At 35.5% G+C, this 21,501-nt stretch overlaps 1 protein-coding gene across 1 annotated transcript in view; it reads right to left on the minus strand.

Annotated features, from left to right (window-relative positions):
• The window catches only part of LOC126088444 (uncharacterized), a 267,276-nt gene that overhangs the window by 27,104 nt on the left and 218,671 nt on the right, over positions 1–21,501 (minus strand). The window contains exons 5-6 of the mRNA XM_049906586.1: positions 20,623–20,788; positions 5,869–6,092 (exon numbers count right to left, since the gene is read on the minus strand). Of these exons, the coding sequence (XP_049762543.1) occupies positions 5,869–6,092; positions 20,623–20,788 (390 nt within the window). The remainder of the gene's footprint in view (positions 1–5,868; positions 6,093–20,622; positions 20,789–21,501) is intronic.

Here is a 21,501-nt window from a genome sequence, read left to right on the forward strand (position 1 = left end):
ACGCTTCCATGTGTGTACTATTGCTGGAAAAAGAGCTAATGTGAAAGCTGTTTTCTGTTATGTGTTACTCTGCTCCATGCATCAGTTCACTATAGGGGAGGGTTTCCTTTCCCTTATTTTATACCAAGCAAGGTGGCGCAGTGGTTAGCACACTGGACTTGCATTTGGAAGGATGACAGTTCAAACCCATGTCTGCCATCCTGATTTAGGTTTTCCATGATTTCCCTAAATTGCTTCAGGTAAATGCCAGAATGGTTTCTTGGAGTGGGCATGGCTGCCTTCCTTCCCTAATCTGATGGGAGCGATGACCTTGCTCTTTGGCCTCCTCTCCCAAATCAGCCAACCAACTTTATTTTATGTATTACACCCTGGTATTTGTTTGATTTGACTGATTCCAATGGCGACTCAATGGCATTCTAATCATAGGACACTATGTTTATTTGTTTTGTGAAGTGCACAATTTTACATTTCTGAATATTCGAAAAAAATTGCCAATCTTTGCTTCACGCTGAAATCTCATCAAGATGTGTATATTTGAGCAGTTTCTTTCCGACAATACTTCATTGTAAATAACTGCATTATCTGTGAAAAAACTGAGGTTACTATTAATATTGTCCATAAGGTGGTTGTTGTTTTTGAGGAAGGAGGCCAGATAGCGAGGTCATCAGTCCATAAGGTTGTTAATATACCACATGAACAGCAAGGGTCCCAATATACTTCCCTAGGGCACACATGAAGTCAGTTCTACATCTGTCACTGATTTCCCATCAAAGATAACTTAATGCATCCCCACTCCCCCTTCCCTCACATTACCAAACAATTCTCAATACAATCACAAATTTTGCTCAGTACCCCATATGATAATATTTTCCATATTAGGTGTGGATGTGATGCTGACAAGAGTCAAATCCTTTTCAGAAATTGAGAACTACCGCATCTAGCTGCCTGCCTTTATCCATGGCTTTCAGTGTGTCACGTGAGAAATTGTGAGGTGGGTTTCAAATGATTTCATTCTGTTCAAGATAGCTCATTACATTTGAGCTCAGAATATGTTCTAAGATTCAAAATAAATCAATGTCAGGGACAACGGATGGTAGTTTTGTGTACCACTTCTGCTGCCCTTCTTGTAGATGGGAGTGACCCTTGCTTGCTTCCAACTTATTTGCACAGCTTTTTGTTTTAGGGATTTACATGGGCCAGGCCATTCTATTTGAGATACATCATTATATTTGAGTTCAGAATATGTTCTATACATTAGAGGGAATTACAGAAAGATCATACATAATTAAAGCACTTATGAAATATAGATGGTGACTTAATTATTAGCTTTCAACAGCAGCAACTGGGGAAAAGTTTCCAAATAAAAACATTATATGACAAATTTATACCATTATAAAATTTTCTTTTGAACTGTTTAAGAAAATTTGCCTATGATGAAAGTCAGGGTTATCTGAACCCAGACACAAATCACTAAACAAGGTGAGATAATGATATTCACCAGCAATAAAATCATTATGATAAAGAGTCTACTCTCCAATAAGAAATTCATAACATAAAATATGTGCAAGTTAAATGTGTAGAGACTTAACTCAGATCTGTTTTAGGTAGTGAATAATAATTTCAAAGTATATGATATAGAAAATAATGAGCAGAAAATTTAACAAATATAAAATTAAAATTCAACATAATAATCAGTTATACATATATTTGCAAGCTTCTTGACCAGTAGCTCCTTCTTCTGGCAGAAGAGTTGAAGGGAAAGGAAGAGGGATGGAGAGAAAGGGCTTGAGAAGCTTGGGCAAAGGAGTAAAGTTCAGAAAAGTCACCAAGAACCACGGTTTAGGGGAGACTTACCCAGTGGGATGAGAAGGATTTTTGTGAATTGTGTTTTATTCATCTCATGACGTACATTTGCAATCCATTTGGTTTGCATACAGGAGACATGTCAAAAATTTATAAAACAATTGCATTGATTTTACATTAATAAATAATAGCACTATAATAAATAACAACAGTATAAGGATATTTCTTGGAACATGTAAAAACGTTGTACCCAGCTCAAATTTTCAGTTTGTCCTGCATGAATTCATCCACTGAGTAGTAACACTTCAGCGTCAGTAGCTCATATAGCTTTCTTTTAAGTGAACCTAAATTTATCTGCATCAACTTGTTCCCTTTTAATTTATTACAAATTTTCATTCCCATGTATTGAGGTCCCTGGGCATAAAGTTTGAGGCAGTGGGTGGGGAACATAAAATTTTCTTTGTTTCTGGTATCTTGTGAATGGACAAAATGGTTTCCCTCAAATAATTGATGTCTGGTGTACAAAAATATAATAATCTCATATATGTATAAGGATGGCAGAGTTAATATTTTAAGTTTTCTAAATAATGGTCGACATGGTTCTTTGTGATTTGCAGTGCACATATTTTGTATGATTTTTTTCTGTGTTTTAGTATCCGCACTAAGTTTGTCGAGTTGCCCCAAAAAACAATACCATACCTAATAACGGAGTCGAAGTAGCTTGTTTATGCTACTTTTCATGTGTCCATGTCAGTTGCAGTTGATAATATTTGCACTGTAAATGTAAAGCTACTCAGTTTGTTTGCCAGGTATTCAATGTGTGCCTGCTAGCTCAAATTTTTATCTACATTTAAATCTAAGACTTTGACTGAGTCAACTTCTTCTATACCTTGGTTGTTGAGTACAATCTTAATGTACTCACACTTTGACTGGTTTTGAATTGCATCATGTAAGTCTTAGATATATTTAGCTTCAACCCATTTAGCTGAAACCAAGTTTCTAAGGTACTGAGGGTACTGATCACAGATTTGGGAATTTTTTCCGAGTCCTGATCTTCAACTAAGACACAAGTATCATCTGCGAACAGAACTGTTGGGGTGCTGATATTTAATGGTAAGTCATTAACATGAAAGAGCAATAGGACTGGGCCTAACATCGAGCCTTGTGGACCACCCTGCGATATTTTTTTTCCAGTCAGAAAAATAATATGTTCCATTTGAAGAAATGCTAACTCTTTGCTTTCTGTTGGATAAGTAGGATTTAAGCCATTGTAGGGCACTGCCGCTAATGCCATAATTTTCAAGTTTGTAAACAAGCAATGCATGGTCTACGGAATCATACGCCTTTGTGAGGGCGCATAAAATTCCTGCCACCTTATTTCTCTTGTCTCATGATGTACTTCTCATGATGTACTTAATTTTTCAGTGAAACTGTTTACTGTATTGATGGTGTTTTTCCCCTGCTGAAAACCAAATTGATTGTTTAGAATAACAGAATATTTTGCACTGAAGTTTTGGATTTGTGCAACAGCAAGTTTTTCAAATATTTTAGATAGGACTGGGAGAATCGAGATAGGACGATAATTTCCCATGATCTCTCTTGATCCCTTCTTGAAGAGTGGTTTGACTTCAGCATATTTCAGTACCTCTGGGAAACAGCCCTCTTCAAAACATTGATTTATTATCTGAGCTAGTTGGTTTGCAATTCTATTGTGTACCACTTTAATAACTTTAAAAACTTTTGAGAATTTTGTAAAGTTTTCAGAGTTTTTGCCTAGTCCAAAGGGATTTACTTTGTTGTGATTTTCTGTTACATCTACATCAGACTTTGCTACACTTTAAGGAATTCATTAAAGTACTCTTGTATTTGAGTTGAAATTACAATAGTATTTCCTTCAATGTAAATTTTTGGAATTTCTTTGTTACAATTTTTAACACCTAACTCAGATTTTATGAATTTAATATGGTTTTATAGAGTCTAACATGTTTAATGAAATCAATATCTTTATTATATTTCAGTTCTCTGTGCAGTTGCCTTTTCCTTACACTGGAAATTTTTATGCCCTGGGTAATCCAATTTACTGTATTTGTTATTTTATTGCTGCACATTCTAGGCCATGTTTTATCTCTTAGCTTCTCACTAAATGTTAGCAAGTTTTCTTTGCTAAATTTTCTACTCATATGGGTTCTCATACATGAAATGTTCCCGTATGTCTGTGGCAGCTCAATGAACAATGCACAATGATGTGAAATACCTAGATCTAGACGAAATTTATACACATATTCATATACATAATTAGTTAGAACATTGTCAATGCATGTTGCTGATTGCCCATTGTCTCTGGTAGATTCAAAGAAATTCAATTTGAAACCATATCTCTTTACTAAGTCAGTGAATCTTGAAGCATGGCTACTATCATGTGTGATATCAATATTAAAATCACCAATATCACAATTTTTTTTCTTTTTTTCTCTACAAAGGTCTTCTAGCATAATTTGAAGCTTAGATGAGAATAGTTCTGTTGTTGATGGCCCTGGAATTCTGTATATTGAGATTATTATAACATTTGCTAGTGAGTCCACTATTTCTGCACAACAGCTCTCAAACACATATTTTTCATTTAAATAATTAAAACAGTTTCTGGTCTCATAATTTATATCACTATGTACATATACATGAGCCTCCAAGTGACTTGTTTCTTCTGCAAAACCTACTTGCTAATCTGAAGTTCTCTATTTTGATTGGAATTTTAATTGCATCCTCAGTAAACCAGTGTTCATTTAAACAAACAACTTTAATAATTGCACATTCTGACAGAATGATTTCCAATTCATCTATTTTGGAGCTTTTATTGTTATAAGCACCAGTGTTTAAGCCATTGATGTTCCAGTGGATAACATACCTGGCTCTGAAAGCTTGTAAGAGAGAGAGAGAGAGAGAGAGAGAGAGAGAGAGAGAGAGAGAGAGAGAGAGAGAGAGAGAGAGTGTGTAAGTAAGTGATCGTAATATCTGTGTGTATAGTGTGGTTACTTGTTTATGATCTACAATGCTAAGTGCTAAGAGTCGGGTGAGGGTGAAAACTGTCTCTAGCATACGGTTTACTCATGTTAAACAGCAACAATAGTGCTGCTGGGCTGACAGGCAGATCACCATCAACAGCGTCACATGGCCACACTCAATGGGCCACTGTGGGGAGGTTTGGAATTTAACTTAGGGCATAGGTGCAAAGACTAGTGATCTGTACCACCTCTTTTCCCTTTCCTGGCATTGAATTTTTTTTTTCCACCACTAGTAAGGAACAGCCTATCTTGAACTCAAATGCCACATCACAGGAAAGCATCAACAACCTCAGTCACAGAGGGAGGAACTATATTGAAAATTCTATGCATTAATATATTACCAAAATTCTTGTAAAGTTGAAACTTTTGTGCCATGGAAAATAGTTACTATTAAAATCACTTTTTTTTATTTCTGTTGCTCATTAATAATCATTTTTGCAGTGCTGGGTTTTGCCTATTTTTGCAATATAACTAAAATGTATCTCTATAACACATGATTATACAGTTTTGTGCCATGAACAGAAGTACTTGGTTTATTCCATATGAAATGAAAGCTGGTTATTTATTTTCTGCAGATATCAAGTTAACAGTTTAATTTAAATAGTTACAGATCATGGAGCAATAGCACAGGAATATATATGAACATCCTTGTTGTATATTGTAAGAGCATGACTTATCTTGAACTGCCCTTAACTTTTTGAGAGGTGGTAAATTCAGTTTCATAGTACATCAGAAAAATGAATAACATCTTCAAACCAGTAATACTAGAAAATAGACTTGTAACACAGAATCTAGGCTTTGTAAAATAAAAGGTGTGTAACATATGCAAAATAGTGCATTTTTTAGTTATATTCCCAGGATGATTAATGGAAATCAAAGAGAACCTGAATTAGGCTGTTCAGATAGAAAACTGAATACACTATCATCATACACCAAGAAGAATCATGTTAGATGTAATGATCTGAAAATGTAGCAACCTAAATTTTTATGTTTGCATATTTCTTACCCTGTTAGCTGATTGGAAGTTGCTGAAACGTTTTGTATTGCAGCAGTGCTCCTAGTGGCTGGTGTTGCCTCTGCACTGGACTGTGAGTTTTCCCACATGCTGGTTGTTGAAGATCTGGCCTGGTTGTGCCTGATTTTATGTTCATCATCTGTGACTTGAGTGGATATGCCAGCTGATTTCTCTGATGACCGTTTTGGTTTATTTGTTGTAGCTCTCAACTTTGACTGAAAAATAAATCCTCTGTCTTTGAGATCTGATTATTTAAAGTAACAGATGTTTCTAAACAATTCATTGGCACATTTAGTTGTCAAATTATATTTCACAAAAATTTGGTTACTAAATAAATTATATATTATTAATGGCATGAAAAGTTGTTCTTGTCTCATCCTGACCTGCCACCAATCCCTTAGTCCAGGGCCTATGTGACCGTTCTGCTTGATCCCTGAATAGCCTCATTTTCCCTGTCTAAACTCTTTTCTCCATATGGAGGACTTCCTGGTTTTGAGAGCCAATATTCAGACTATATGTTGCCTATATGTGTTTCTTCTGGTAAGCAGAAGGTTTTGCCATCCAATTATTGACTCCTTATAGAGGTACTTTTTCTCATAGAGTATAACCATAACATATGTGTAATGTACTATTTCTAAATCATTTTTAGGTATCTGGGTTCCCTACGTCTGAACTGGAATAAGTCAGAAGACTTCAAGTTGCTAGTGCTTTACATCCATCCGTGGCCTAACTCGATGACAAAGTAATAAAACATAGTGCAAGGTACATAAATTCTGAACTTGCTGATATCATTAATATATCACTTGGCACAGGAGTCTATCCAGGAAAAATTTTTAAAAATGCTTATCAAGCCAATTAACAAGGAGGGTGTCCAGTCTGATGTTTTTAATCACTTTCCTATAACACTGTTACTTGGTCTTTCAAAAGTAAGGCATAATGTATGAGAAAACTCTCCAATGTTCTTAATAAAAATAAAATATATGTTAGTGGACAAAACAGTTTTAGGAATAATACCTCAAGTAACACAGCCATCTATAACTTTTTAGAGCTGATCATAAATTCCATGGATAATAATTAGTTAAATTGTCCTGTTTTTGGCTCTACTTAAGGCATTCAATGTCATCATCATCCATAGTTTATTGCTTAGGAAATTGTGTTACTACATGAAGTAGTATGTGATTGGTTCAAACCTATCTTTCTAAAAGGTATCACTGGGTACAAATACAACATACAGGTAGAGTTTACTCATCAGCATACTAGAGAGTCATGCATGAAGTACTACAGGGCCCCCTATTGCAACCATTGCTGTTCTTAATATTTATAAATGACATGCCAAGCCGTTTATCAGCAACAGATACAGTATTGTTTACCAATGACACCAAGCCGTGTGTTAAAGCTATGAATGAAGCTGACTTACAGGCAAGTGTCACATTTGCTACAGAAGAAGTAATTAATTGGTTTGGGGATAACAGATGAACTGTGAATGAAAGAAAGAAATAAAAAGAGTTCAGATAAACTACAGCCACATAACAAACAAACTGGAAACCAATCTAACAGTAGAACTTGGCCAGTGTGAGATAGAGCAAATACCCCATACTAAATGTTTAGGAGGATGGATAGAGGAACGTTTAAGGTGGGAGAAATATACAGAATTGTTAAACAAAGAATTAGTCAATATTGTTATGCTTTTAGAATGCTTAAAACATCCTGTAGTATTGATGCAGTGTTACATTCCTACTTTGCAGTCATGTGTAACACTATTTTTGGGGGAATATTCACTGGCTAAACACTCAATTATGCTTCAAAACGGAGCAGTAAGAATAATCAAAGGAGTGACATAGATAACCATACAGGACTATTTTTTTATACGAACTAAAAATCATGACCCTACAATTTATCTATATCTATAAAGTACATGCTTTCTGAAGGCACACCAGAACTTTCAGTGTTAAACAGTCATGTCCATAGTTATGAAATAATAACTAGAGATGATCTTCAGACAGAAAAACACACAAAACTCACCTATAAATATGTTCTTTATCTGTCAAAAATTCTGTTTAGTAAATTACCAAAGGAAATAAAAAAATATCTGAATTACACACATAAAAAAACAAAAACTTTAATTTGCAGGTACTTATACAGTATCAAAGAATACTTGAATTATTAGTATTCTTTCATTATAGTGAACTGAAATGTTAATATGATAAATAAACTATATTTTCATACATGTAACAAAAATCCCACTGCTGTTATCTTTGTGGTTACTTGTTGTACACAATAATGTTTTATTTGCAATCACATAATTGTAAAACAGTTTGTTTGTTCTATTATCTACACAATATAATTTATGAAAAATCCTGTATCATTGCATATAATAAGACATATGGATGCTAATTAAACTGAACTGAATTGGTTTATCTAACTATAGCAACATGCCATGATGTAACTGCTCACAATGTTGGTGTTTTCAACCAAAGTAAGTAAGGAAAAAGCTTTGCAAGAGTCAAGAAGAACCATACAGACAGCATATATTGAGTGTGAAAAATATACACAATTAAACATTATTTCAGAATTTTAAATTGTTCCTTGATAATAGACTACGATGGCGTGTTGAAAAGTAATGCCTCCAAATTTTTTATTTGAAAGCTTACAAACATTTTTAAATAAAACAGATGTTATTAACATTTTACATCTTTATTCTTCATGTCTACATATTTGCAGTCCTCTTCAATTTGAGATCTCCAGATTGCAGTGTGTAACATCGCAGTACATAGCATAACTATGTTAGTGAATGAGAAACAGTGTGCTGTAATTGAGTTTCAAATTCAAATAATTTGGCGACACATGGAACAGAGTTTCCTTGAAAATGATAATGTCAGACCACACACAAGTGCTGCAACAATCTGGTTGGTGCACTGGGTTCACCTTCGTGGATCATCATTAACACAGTCCCTACTTGGCTCCATCCGATTTTCATCTGATTTGATTTGATTTCTTATTTGGTCCTCTTGATTACATAGTGTACAGATGGTATACTAGTAATTAGATTAGATTAGATTAGATGACTAGAGGATAAGTCAAGTGAAACAATACAAAATTATGTGATCATACAAATACTTATTTTCTATGAATGACTGGTTGCAGACAACACATTATAACCTGCATTTTACTGGTATTAGTTCAAGTAAATGCTTAAAATAGCAGAATGAATGGAAGTACACATTTTTATGCCAGTGCCACAAATCAATAAATAAATTTACATTCTGTCATTATGATTAACATTAAAACACAAAATTTCTATCTTCAGCACGAAAGTAAGTTCAAGTGAATGCTTAATAGTGTAGAATAAATGATAGAACACATTTTACCTATGATGTAAATAAATTTACATTTTAACATTATAATTTATGTTAGGAATACACAATTTTGTCTTCATGAGACATGTAAAGATTTTCTTTTAAGAGTGTTTTTATTTTTATTTTATTTTAAAGTAGTTTCTTCTACTTTTACACAATTGATGACTCATTACTCTAGAAATTCATTCATTTTATAAAAAGTGTTTTTCTCCAAGGAATGTTTTTAGCTTCCTTCTGAATACCCATATGTTATTCATTTCCTTTTTTGTATTGATGGGAAGCTTATTGTATACTTTTATTCCTGACTCAATTACTCCTGTATGGACTTTTGTGAGAGTTTATAACAGAACATCACCTTGAACCCTAAACTAGAATAGTAACACTTGATACAGCAAATAGTTTGGAAGTAACTGATACTCCAATGTCTGATTTGAAGACTGTCAGATTCTGTATGTTTATCTTTGCCCACTTTAACCTTGCTTACATGGCAATGGTGTCTACAACTTATGACTATTGAATTGCATATAATAGTTCCCAAAGCACATTGAATATATCATTTAGCGTAATCTTGAAGCAAGCATTAAACATTAGCTAGCCTTCTCTGTGCATTCCTCTGTATTTAAACTAATGGCCTGAATCAAATTGGTAATTGTGAGAATGTAAAATTATTTATTGCTGTAATTTCTTTACATGTAATATTTTGTGTAAATATTGTCTTTGGCTTCAAGTTTAACAACTTGAAGAGATTGTCATCTTTGGTCATGCAGGAAGGAGATGGATCTTCGGAACACGAGGTTCGGGGTCTTTTATCGCTAGCGTCAGTTGGGTGAGGTTGTAAAAGGGTGTAAAAGATGAAGCTGAATTACTAAAAATCTGTAATGATATGTAGAAACCAAAATCATGATGAAAATTGGAAATCGGTTAAAAGTTATATAGGGAAAAAGGGAGGAGAAAAGGTAGATCAGTTTTATAAAGTACAAAAAGGGATTTTGTTTAGGAGACCTGGACCTGACGTAGACAATTGGAAACTATGCTGGCCTGAGCAATGTATTGACACATTAATCAGTTACCTATAGGAAAGCTTTGGACACTGGAGCAACAAAATGTATACAGAAGATACAGGAAAATATATACTTCTATAATATCATTAGGAGGCTGAAGAAGAAACTTGCAACCTGTGATCGTTGCCAGAGTAAAGTGAGAAACCAAACATCTAAAGGGTTCCCCAGGCCATCATGTCTGATAATGGGTCACAGTTTACATCTAAATTACGGAAAAATTGTTTTGAAGGTACAAGAAATAATAAAGGTATTTTGATTTCAGTCTGTCACCCATCAAGCAACCCAGCGGAAAGGTACATGAGGGAAATTGGAAGGCTTTGCAGAACATATTGTAGTAAACATCATGTTAATTGGATTGAAAATGACTTTGAGGATATAATGAACAGCCTACAGCATTCATCCACCAGTTTTTCACTTTATGAAGTAATGTTTAATAGACGACCTGCAAACTTGATTTCTGAGAATGTTGATTTCCCACCTTGTCAAACTATGACACGCCAGGAAAGGGAGACAGCTGTTAGGAACATTATGAAAAAGGTAGGAGAGGTAAGAAAATGGAGACATGATGCAAGAAGTAAAGGAGTGCAGTTCAGGACAGGAGATCTGGTTTTAGTAAAAACACAGGAAAACTCTAAATTGATGACTTCAGAAATTAAGAAATTTTTTGACATCTGTATAGGCCCCTTTGAAATCAAGGAAAACCTACACCCTAATGCCTATAGGCTAATCTACCCAAAATCCAAGAAGTTATTTGGACTGCGCAATGTTATAGAGTTAAAACTCTATAAACATGACCCATAAAACAGTAGTTAATAAGTAAAATGCTGCTTGTAAAGAAATAGTTGGATGGACCAACTATATCACTTTGTTTTATTATTCAAGGAAAACTTGCTGTCGAAGTGTGAAACTATGCCAGCTAAAAGTTTGAAGTAGATTTTGTTTTAATGTGAATTATATTTGTACTGATTTATCTATGTTCTGTAATATACCCATTTATTAAATTTAGAATGAGATCAGTGTGTCAGACTACCAACCATTCTACTGTTTCATTGTAATATTTCATAACAGCAGCCAAATGTAATGACGTGCATATTATGTGAGAGGCTTTCAATGCATTCGAAAGTAAAGTTCTATGTACTGACTTGGCAGAAAATCTTAAGAAAGTTTGATCTTATGTCAAAATGGTAGGTGGATCAAAACAAAATGTCCAGACACTCTGTGACCAAAATGGTACTGAAACAGAGGATGACAGACTAAAGGCCGAAATACTAAATGTCTTTTTCCAAAGCTGTTTCACAGAGGAAGACTGCACTGTAGTTCCTTCTCTAGATTTTTGCACAGATGACAAAAGGGTAGATATTGAAATAGAGGACAGAGGGATAGAAAAACAATTAAAATCGCTCAAAAGAGGAAAGGCCGCTGAACCTGATGGGATACCAGTTTGATTTGACACAGAGTACGCAAAGGAACTTGCCCCCTTTTGGGCAGCAGTGTACCGTAGGTCTCTAGAAGAGTGTAGCATTCCAAAAGATTGGAAAAGGGCACAGGTCATCCCCGTTTTCAAGAAGGGACATCGAACAGATATGCAGAACTATAGACCTATATCTCTAACATCGATCAGTTGTAGAATTTTGGAACATGTATTATGTTCGAATATAATGACATTTCTGGAGACTAGAAATCTACCCTGTAGGAATCAGCATGGGTTTCGAAAAAGACGATCATGTGAAACCCAGCTTGCGCTATTCATCCATGCAACTCAGAGAGCCATAGACATAGGTTCCCAGGTGCCGTATTTCTTGACTTCCGCAAGGCATTTGATGCAGTTCCCCACAGTCGTTTAATGAACAAAGTAAGAGCATATGTACTATCAGACCAATTGTGTGATTGGATTGAAGAGTTCCTAGATAACAGAACACAGCATGTCATTCTCAATGGAGAGAAGTCTTCCGAAGTATGAGTGATTTCAGGTGTGCTGCAGGGGAGTGTCGTAGGACCGTTGCTATTCACAATATACATAAATGACCTTGTGGATAACATTGGAAGTTCACTGAGGCTTTTTGCATATGATGCTGTAGTATATCGAGAGGTTGTAACAATGGAAAATTGTACTGAAATACAGGAGGATCTGCAACAAGATGACACATGGTGCAGGGAATGGCAGTTGAATCTTAATGCAGACAAGTGTACTGTGCTGAGAATACATAGAAAGAAATATCCTTTATCATTTAGCTACGATATAGCAGGTCAGCAGGAAGCAGTTAATTCCATAAATTATCTGGGTGTAGGCATTAGGAGTGATCTAAAATGGAATAACAATATAAAATTAATCATCGGTAAAGCACATGCCAGAGTAAGATTCATTGGAAGAATCCTAAGGAAATGCAGAATGAAAACATAGGAAGTAGGTTACAGTACACTTGTTCACCCACTGCTTGAATACTGCTCACCAGTATGGGATGTGTACCAGACAGGGTAGATAGAAGAGATAGAGAAGATCCAACAGAGAGCAGAGCGCTTCATTAGAGGATCATTTAGTAATAGCGAAAGCGTTATGGAGATGATAGATAAACTCCAGTGGAAGACTCTGCAAAAGAGATGCTCAGTAGCTCGGTATGGGCTTTTGTTGAAGTTTCGAGAACATTCCTTCACTGAGGAGTCAAGCAGTATATTGCTCCCTCCTACATATATCTCACAAAGAGACCATGAGGATAAAATCAGAGAGATTAGAGCCCTCACAGAGGCATACCAACAATCTTTCTTTCCAAGAACAATACGAGACTGGAATAGAACGGAGAACCGATAGAGGTACTCAAGGTACCCTCCGCCACACACCATCAGGTGGCTTGTGGAGTATGGATGTAGATGTAGATATAGATATTTTTAAAGTAATAAGACATGAATAGTGTTTATGTGTAAGAAAACAAAACCTTGTCATTTGTAAGCTACGCCAGATGGAACATTATTTAATAGATAAAGTAAACTGGAGATATTCATCAGATTATGAGAGTGTGTATTAAAAGACCAGGTATGTTGTAGTATTTTAAAAAAATATGGTGGGTAGTCATGAAATTTAATTATGTGAATTAAGAATGTATTGAGGTTTAGAGCATTATGGAGACAGTTGTTGATGTGTTACATTTGAAACTCTTGTGATGGATTGAAGGTTATGTGGTACTAATTTTGAATTTTATATTGAGAGAATATTTTGTAATAGTTTAGGCAATTTAATGTTCAAGTGAACGAAGAGATGTTAGGAATTCATCCCATGCTCTGTTACACAATTTGAAATAATTTCTATCCATGACAGAATGCTATTTGAAACACAGGAGAGTAAATAAAAATGGAACGCTGTTTAATAATGATGTGAAGTTGAGGTACAAATACTAACTATTGGACACAATGGAAGTGTAGAGTTTGTCATGATTTGACCTATAAAGCTGACGTAGATGTACAATGTGAGTATATTGCAATGATAGAGACACAATCACATAAGGAACGTCTCAGCTACTTTATTATAAAGGAAACATTAAATCATAAATATGTAAACCAATCTGACTCAGAAAATACAGTGCCGATCATGTATCATTGAATTTGCACTTGCTTCATCATGTGATTACATTTGTCACATATACATGAATTTTCCCTAAGAGCATTGTGTATAAGTATTGCATCATTTTGAACTATGTCTATTTTATGTATGTGGTTAAAAAGAACCTGTTTATTTTATAATAATGATTTCTTTAGATTTAATGGTTGTTTTGGGCACAAGCCATTCCATATGGTATTTTATTGAAACACTTATATTAAAAAGTTGTGAGAGATGCCCTCACTCCACAGTTCACTTAATGTATTCTAAATAAACCCCTGACACTGTTACCGGATATCAGAAAAGTGAGTTTAACTAAGATGCATTGAGTCAGTGTTAAAGTAAACTTGAATTTATACAGATACCATATAATTATGTACCCATTTTAACATGGCTCTGCAGCTACCATGATCAATAAGGTGCCATATTTTGTTGTTAGCTATAAGTCCATTGCACTTCTTACTCAATACAGCCTATGTAACCTTCAAATTGTATATTATCCCTTGGGAAATCAATTTTATTACTAACTTTTGGAACTGGAATTTTTATTATGGTGTGTGTATTAGATATATTATGTTCCATGTCTATACTATAGTTAGAGATATAGTCGGACTCACACCCTTCTTAAAAAAAACTTTCTGCCTATGCACGACAAAACTTCATCCAAAAATTAATGCTATAATGGAAATTTCAGAAAAGAGATGAAAAAAGCATAATACTGAAGGCTGAGGAGGAAATGAGAAAATACATTTATAAATTACCATGGACAACCAGTATTAGGACACTACGTGAGCAAGGTGGTGAACATCTGATAGACATTTATCAAGAGATGAGAAGGCATTGATAGGTACCATAATTGAACTACCGCAATGAAAATTGAATACTGTGTAATCAAAGACTCAAATGGAGAAAAAAGAAATCCTCCAGCAATTTAAATTTGTGAGCTTGAAGAACCTTAAACCATATGTTAAAACTTCTACATGAATTCAGCTGTAAAAGTTTGGACTTACCTGACATGTTGTACATCCTTTTCATAGTGATACAAATTAATTAAGAAATATTTAAAAAGACTAATTTATGTGGAATAATTTTAAGTAATATCCTTGTTATGTTGTACTCAATCAGATCTTTTCTGGAGTAAACAATTTTGCATGTCTTAGGACATATTAATCAATGGGAAAGTTAATGTTTTCACAAAGTGCTTATGTTCCATAGCAACACACAATCCCATGCATGACATGCATGGACTTGTGTGTGTGTGTGTGTGTGTGTGTGTGTGTGAGGGGGGGGGGGGGGGGGGTATTATAACAGAATGACACCATGACCCCTAAACTAGAATAGTAATACTTGATACAGCAAACAGTTTGAAGTAACCGATACTCCAATGTCTGATTTGAAGACTGTCAGATTCTGTATATTTATCTTTCCACACTTTAACCTTGCTTCATGGCAATGGTGTCTACAACTTATGACTATTGAATCGCATATAATAGTTCCCAAAGCACATTGAATATACCATTTAGCATAACCTTGAACCAAGCAGAAAACATTAGCTAGCCTTCTCTGTGCATTCCTCTGTATTTAAACTAATGGCCCGAATCAAATTAGTATTTGTGAGAACATAAAATTATTTATTGCTGTAATTTCTTTACATGTAATATTTTATGTAAATATTGCCTTTAGCTTCGAGTTTAACAACTTGAAGAGACTGTCATCTTTGGTCATGCGGGGAGGAGATGGATCTTCGGAACACGAGGTTCGGGGTCTTTTATCACTAGTGTCAGTTGGGCGAGGTTGTGATACAGATGTGGTGAAAGATGCAGTGTAAATTTGGTGAAAGACAATGTTTCATTTTATATTGGTGTAGAAGTGTTAAATGTGAGAAGATTTATTAAATATGTGATGTGCATAAACTAAAATAACTCTTTTCCTCTAAAAAAGCAAAATACCATGTTACTATACAAACCAGTTAGTCTCATCCTAACATAAAGAAAACCGTAGGAACCTCACAGTGGAATCACTCCTAGACTTCACGAAGCCAAGATATACTATGAAGACAAAACAAAGCCACCACCGTAAAAGATAAGTACCAACACTGTTCGTACATGTTAAGGACCTCTAACTATAAATTTGAATCTCCTGTAGATTATAAAGTCACCATGTGGACAAAGGAGTAGGACAACTTATAGACTGTGGAAATTTAGAAAGGAAGAGGTCTGTTAAAAGTTGCAGAACCTTGGTGTTTCCAAAACTTGCAGAACACCTTCTAGGACTTCTCTTTTCTAGTGCTGAAGCAATGAAAGCACAGGTGAGGTTGTGGCTCTGTCAACAAAGTTGAAAATGCTACAATGACAGTATCAACAAACTGGTCTGTGGCTGGGAGTAATGTTGTAGTGTTTCAAGAATTTCTGCATAAATTCTAGAACCACTCACCCTTCTACCATCTCGAACACATGATATTTTAAATATAAGTGTGAGAGAGCCTATTTACTGCACATCACCTGTCTGTGTGTGCAGGCTTGAAGCTTATCGTCAGACGACTATAGAATTGGTGGTCGAACGGTGCTGACAGGCGCTTGCCGGTCACACTGTGGAATCCGTAGTGAAAGAACAAGGAATGTTTGTGTATTATGTGGTGTTTTATAACTTTGACTATTGTAGTGAAAAAAAAAGAAGGACCATTGAAGAATTGTTAATTAATGTTCATTTAGGACATGGAGAGGATAAGACATGTATTGAAATTCATATTGAGAAAGGACCATGTTATAATGCCAACCTTATCTTATACGTAAATATACTTTGTTTATTTAAAAAGAAAGATGATGAGACTTACCCAACAAAAGCGCTGGCAGGTCGATAGACACACAAATAAACACAAACATACACACAAAACTCTAGCTTTCGCAACCAATGGTTGCCTCGTCAGGAAAGAGGGAAGGAGAAGGAAAGACAAAAGGATATGGGTTTTAAGGGAGAGGGTAAGGAGTCATTCCAATCCCGGGAGCGGAAAGACTTACCTTAGGGGGAAAAAAGGACAGGTATACACTCGCACACACACACATATCCATCCATATGGATGGATATGTGTGTGTGTGCGAGTGTATACCTGTCCTTTTTTCCCCCTAAGGTAAGTCTTTCCGCTCCCGGGATTGGAATGACTCCTTACCCTCTCCCTTAAAACCCATATCCTTTTGTCTTTCCTTCTCCTTCCCTCTTTCCTGACGAGGCAACCATTGGTTGCGAAAGCTAGAGTTTTGTGTGTATGTTTGTGTTTATTTGTGTGTCTATCGACCTGCCAGCGCTTTTGTTGGGTAAGTCTCATCATCTTTCTTTTTAAATATATTTTTCCCACGTGGAATGTTTCCCTCTATTATATTCATAATATACTTTGTTTCTAACATTTGGAGATGTGAAGAGGCTTACTTGATAGTATTTGCTTACGTGGAATCTGAGATTTGTGAAAAGTTTGATGTTCAAATATACATTGTTGAGTGGAGCAACAGAAACTGCGTACACCTGCTTATTTTTATAAGGAGAAAGAGTCTTGAGAAATTCCTGTTTCTAGCAAAGATACTTCTGAGAAGAAGAGAAAAGGAGGTTGTAGCAGCAAGCTAACCAGCAAGGAAAGTCAGCTGACAATCTCAAGTAACTCATATTGTTAAAGAAGTGGGCATTTACACACATGTGAATGGATAAAATCGTACTTGTGCAACCGCAAGCAGTATGTATCATTAGGAAACTCATACCAATCGGAAACCAAATTCATCAAATATGGAGTGCCGCAGAGTTCGGTAATGGGACCATTGTTATTTAATGTATTTGTCAATGATTTAGGCATTGAGGAGGAAGAAAAGAAAATATTATATGCTGATGACATGACAATACTAAATAGTGATCAAAATATGGAACAGCTTGAGAGGAGAGCATACATATCTGCAAATGTCACAGCTCAATGGCTGTTGGACAATGAACTGGTTATAAATCTAAAAAAGACTATGTATGCAGTGTTTAAAAACAAGGAAAAGGCTGTAGACATGGATTTAGAGGTTGATGGAACAAGGCTGGAAGAAGCAGAATCTGCTAGATTCTTAGGTATTCTTGTGGATAATGAACTGAAATGGAAAAAAAACATATTAATAATGTCTGTAAGAAACTGAGCTCTGTCATATTCTTAATGATGCAGCTATCACAGTATTCAGACAAGAACCTTCTGTGTACAGTGTATCATGGACTTTTCGAACCATACTTACAGTATGGAGTGACTGTGTGGGGAAACTCAAACAAACAAGAGACAAAACGAGTGTTCACATTACAAAAAAAAGCAATTAGGACCATTTTAAGAAGAAAGACCTCTGAAACGTGCAGAAACTGTTTCAAGAATTTAGGTATCTTAACTTTTTCATCATTGTATATATACAAAACAATAATGTACATCACAAAAGGTAGTGAGGACTGGATTACAAATGCTAGTGTACACACCCACAATACAAGAAGGAAGAATGAAGTACGGAGCATACCCCACCGACTGGCAATGCTAGAAAAAGGACCTCAGTACTCTGGTATCAGACTACTAAGAAGTCTGCCCAAAAACCTGCAAGATAGTGTACTTCACAATGACTTTCCAAAGAAACTTAAAGACTATCTCATTGAAAAAGAGTTTTACAGTGTTGCAGAATACTTATGCCATTAAATTTGTATATATTGTTACTCATTATCAGTGATGTAAAAATGTAAGCTAAAGGTATAGAAAAATAAGTGATGAAGAATGTTAATACTTTGACATATCCTATATTACACGTACATTTACTGTACACAATGTAATCTTACAGGATCAAATAAAATCAATTCAATTCAACATACTTCACCACTTTAAGTCGTCCAAAGCGTTAGAATGTGTTCTTCGCCGGGACGACTGTGTTGAGAAATAAATATGTAGATGTGAAGTATAAAGATGTAGAATGTTAATGACTTTTTTTTTATTTAAAAAAGCTTTAAGAGTTTTCACATTAAAAATTTGGAGGTATTACTTTTCAGCATGCTCCCGTATAATGGCATCATGAGAATTGGTTGCTTATGTCTGTGGATCAGTCCTAATAAAATGAGTGCTCTATAGCCAATGGGCATTACAGAAAGCAATGTACTGCTTTTTGTTTTTCAGAACAAAAAAAAGCTACAGAATAATTAAGTGGCAGTGTGTAGATGGTTGTACAAATAAAGAGAGGTGTAAATCTGAGTGGAAGGATTTCAAAATGGAAGCATAAATACCAAAATTTAATACAGGAGTATAGCATAAATAAAAATTACAAATGAGACACAGGCAGAGATCAAGCAGTATACACATGAGAAATGACAAGTAACTGTTGATGCAGAAGCTGTGGTACTGAGCACATATCACATTCTGCATAACAACTGTCCACAGTTACCACAGTCACAAGGAACAATGGGAAATGTATAACATTTGGACCACTGCTCCCATGAAGGAAATACTTTTCTTGATGTGGTGACCATAGAAAACAAATGAAGAGCAACTAGATGCACTTTTACGGACCAAAACATAATGGAAATTGAGCTACTAAAATATAATTCTGTTGCAACCATTCAACTCCACTTATATCATAATGAAAGATAACTCTTTAAATGGAATATTTCTTATTGAATTTTATGTCACAGTTATACAGATAATATGGAAGCAAGGCTTTGAGATGGGGCTATTTAATCCTTGTGTGTTAAAATAATCTCATAGTGGTAAATGATAGGGCTCCCTAAATGGAATGCTACTTCAAGCAAAGTGTAAACCAGCAGTATGAAGTTTGATTAATATAAAGTGCTCTTCTGTATGGGAGCTATCATGAGGATGTTCTTTCCCACAGATTCACAATGCCTCTATGATTTCATACCACATCTAGCAGTAGCTACGACTGCTGGGAGCCACTTTGAAGCAGGAGATTCCTTTGGCAGTTTTCCATACAGTACCAAAGAGCTGTCGACATGGAATTTGTGGAGTAGTTGAATTATTGGATACAAATGAATGTCAGGAGTCACATAGTTAATATCTTAATGTTTACTAACACCAATCTGGAGCATTTCAACTAATAAACTAAATATATTAGAAGGAATGTTTATGAATCTGAAATACAAAAATTACTTCTAATTGAAACTGTAATAAGCTGGTTCAAGAAAATACTAAAAAGAATTGGTTAATTGTGGAGTTGAGTTTACATGAATGTAGAATCATGTTGGGAGACTCCCAAGAACCACCAGTACAATAGCAGCCCCCTCATTACCTGATACCATACAGGGCTGGAACAACTGAATTACATCTTTTGCCAGGAGTTTGACCAGTTATCACTGTGCCCAGAAATGAAGAACATCCCACCCACAATCCTAGTCACCTCTCCTAAAGTGGTATTCTGCTGCATACCCAATCTCCGCAATATACTGGCCTATCCCTATGCCACATCCATTCCCAACCCTCACCACATACTCCTGTGGAAGACTCTGGTATGATCTGTCTGATTCTCACCCACTACATCCATTACAGCCCATCACAGGCTTATCCTGTCCCATCACAGGCACAGCCACTTATGAAAGCAGTCATGTCATATGCCAACTCTATTCCAATCTCTGCACATATTAGGTGACTTTTCCAACCTGCCTAGTTTTTAGATTTTATTTTTTTCTGCCTTTCTTACAAAGTTACAACAAATAAATACAGAAACTATGCCATAATGTAATTTACCTTTGGGGGTGGAATCACTCTGACACCTGCATGTATTAAATTGTGAGCAACTTTGTGCAAGTCCTCCTCAGGCTCATAATGGTGATCAGCATCATCAGAATGGTTTATAAGTTCATGTTGTGCAATTGGACCAGGTTTCTTGTGAATAATTACACCTGGACGAAGCCTGCAAAAAGAGCAATGTTTAGTGATAATTCTTAAATTAGCTTGCCATATGATAAGTCACAATAATGACACTGCTATTTATTTATGACAGAAAGCATAAACAGAACTTGAGATGAGGTAGCAGTAGCTAACTGTGATGCTGATGGGATGGTGGTGGTAATTGGGGGGGGGGGGGGGGGGGGGAGGAAGGAAGGTAGGTGGGAAATGAAAAACTAACAAGGGTGGATACTGAAGGCAGGTGGGTTGTAAAACAGAAGGATGTGCTGGAGGGACAATTCCGACTAACACAGTTCAAGAAAGCTAATTTGGGTGGAAAAGGGTGAGGGATTGAAAGCGTTTGAGAAGTTGTTACTCATTTCTGGGTATGGCAAAAGGTACTCGAACCCAGACAGATGATCTGCATATCTCCTGCTCTGGGATGATACTCTTTAGTGAGATGGATACTTCTTTCTAGTAGGTTTAAGATTGTAGTTGGGTAAATAGGACTGAGGGAAGCCCCAGCAGGGAAACTTTGTTTGTGGGCCAGTTTTGGGAGATAGTGTTTTAAATACTTTAACAAGATTAGGAATGAGGACAGTCTGATTTATAAATTAATATTACAAGAGCCTGCTGAAAAGTAATGCCTTCAAATTTTTTATGTGAAAACTCTTAATAATATTTGTTTTACTTAAAAAGCTTTGACATTCTACCTTCATGTCCACATATTTATTTCTA

Source organism: Schistocerca cancellata, chromosome 6 (genome assembly GCF_023864275.1).
Source record: "Schistocerca cancellata isolate TAMUIC-IGC-003103 chromosome 6, iqSchCanc2.1, whole genome shotgun sequence".
NCBI classification, from domain to species: domain Eukaryota; kingdom Metazoa; phylum Arthropoda; class Insecta; order Orthoptera; family Acrididae; genus Schistocerca; species Schistocerca cancellata.